Genomic DNA, 372 nt, shown 5'->3' with positions numbered 1-372 from the left:
GCCGGCATCGAGGCGCTCGCGGGCCTCCTGCAGCCCTTCAAGCAGGTGGCGGACATGCTCGGCGCCTCCCGGTACCCCACCATCAGCATGGTCAAGCCCCTCTTGCACATGCTGCTCAACACCACGCTCAGCGCGCAAGAGCTGGACTCCAAGGAGGTCAGCCTGGCCAAGGAGCTCATCGCGCAGGAGCTGGCGCGCACCTACCAGGAGGCGCCCGAGGTGGACATGTTCCTCAACGTCGCCACCTTCTTGGACCCGCGCTACAAGAAGCTCCCGTTCCTGTCCGCCTTGGAGAGGCAGCAGGTGGAGAGCCGCGTGTTGGAGGAAGCCAAGGGGCTCCTGGAAAAGATCCAGGAAGGCGGGCATCAGGGC

The 372-nt window shown here is 65.6% G+C and overlaps 1 protein-coding gene across 1 annotated transcript in view; it reads left to right on the top strand.

Moving 5' to 3' along the window:
• Positions 1-372, top strand: part of ZBED1 (zinc finger, BED-type containing 1) — a 3,993-nt gene that overhangs the window by 1,757 nt on the left and 1,864 nt on the right. Inside the window, exon 4 of the mRNA XM_015563216.1 lies at positions 2-370. Coding sequence (XP_015418702.1) covers positions 2-370 — 369 coding nt within the window. The remainder of the gene's footprint in view (position 1; positions 371-372) is intronic.

The sequence above is a fragment of the Myotis davidii genome, unplaced genomic scaffold (genome assembly GCF_000327345.1).
Source record: "Myotis davidii unplaced genomic scaffold, ASM32734v1 scaffold670, whole genome shotgun sequence".
Taxonomy (NCBI): Eukaryota; Metazoa; Chordata; class Mammalia; order Chiroptera; family Vespertilionidae; genus Myotis; species Myotis davidii.
The sequence above is the reverse complement of the archived record's forward strand: the minus strand, read 5'-3'. Positions and strand labels throughout refer to the sequence as shown.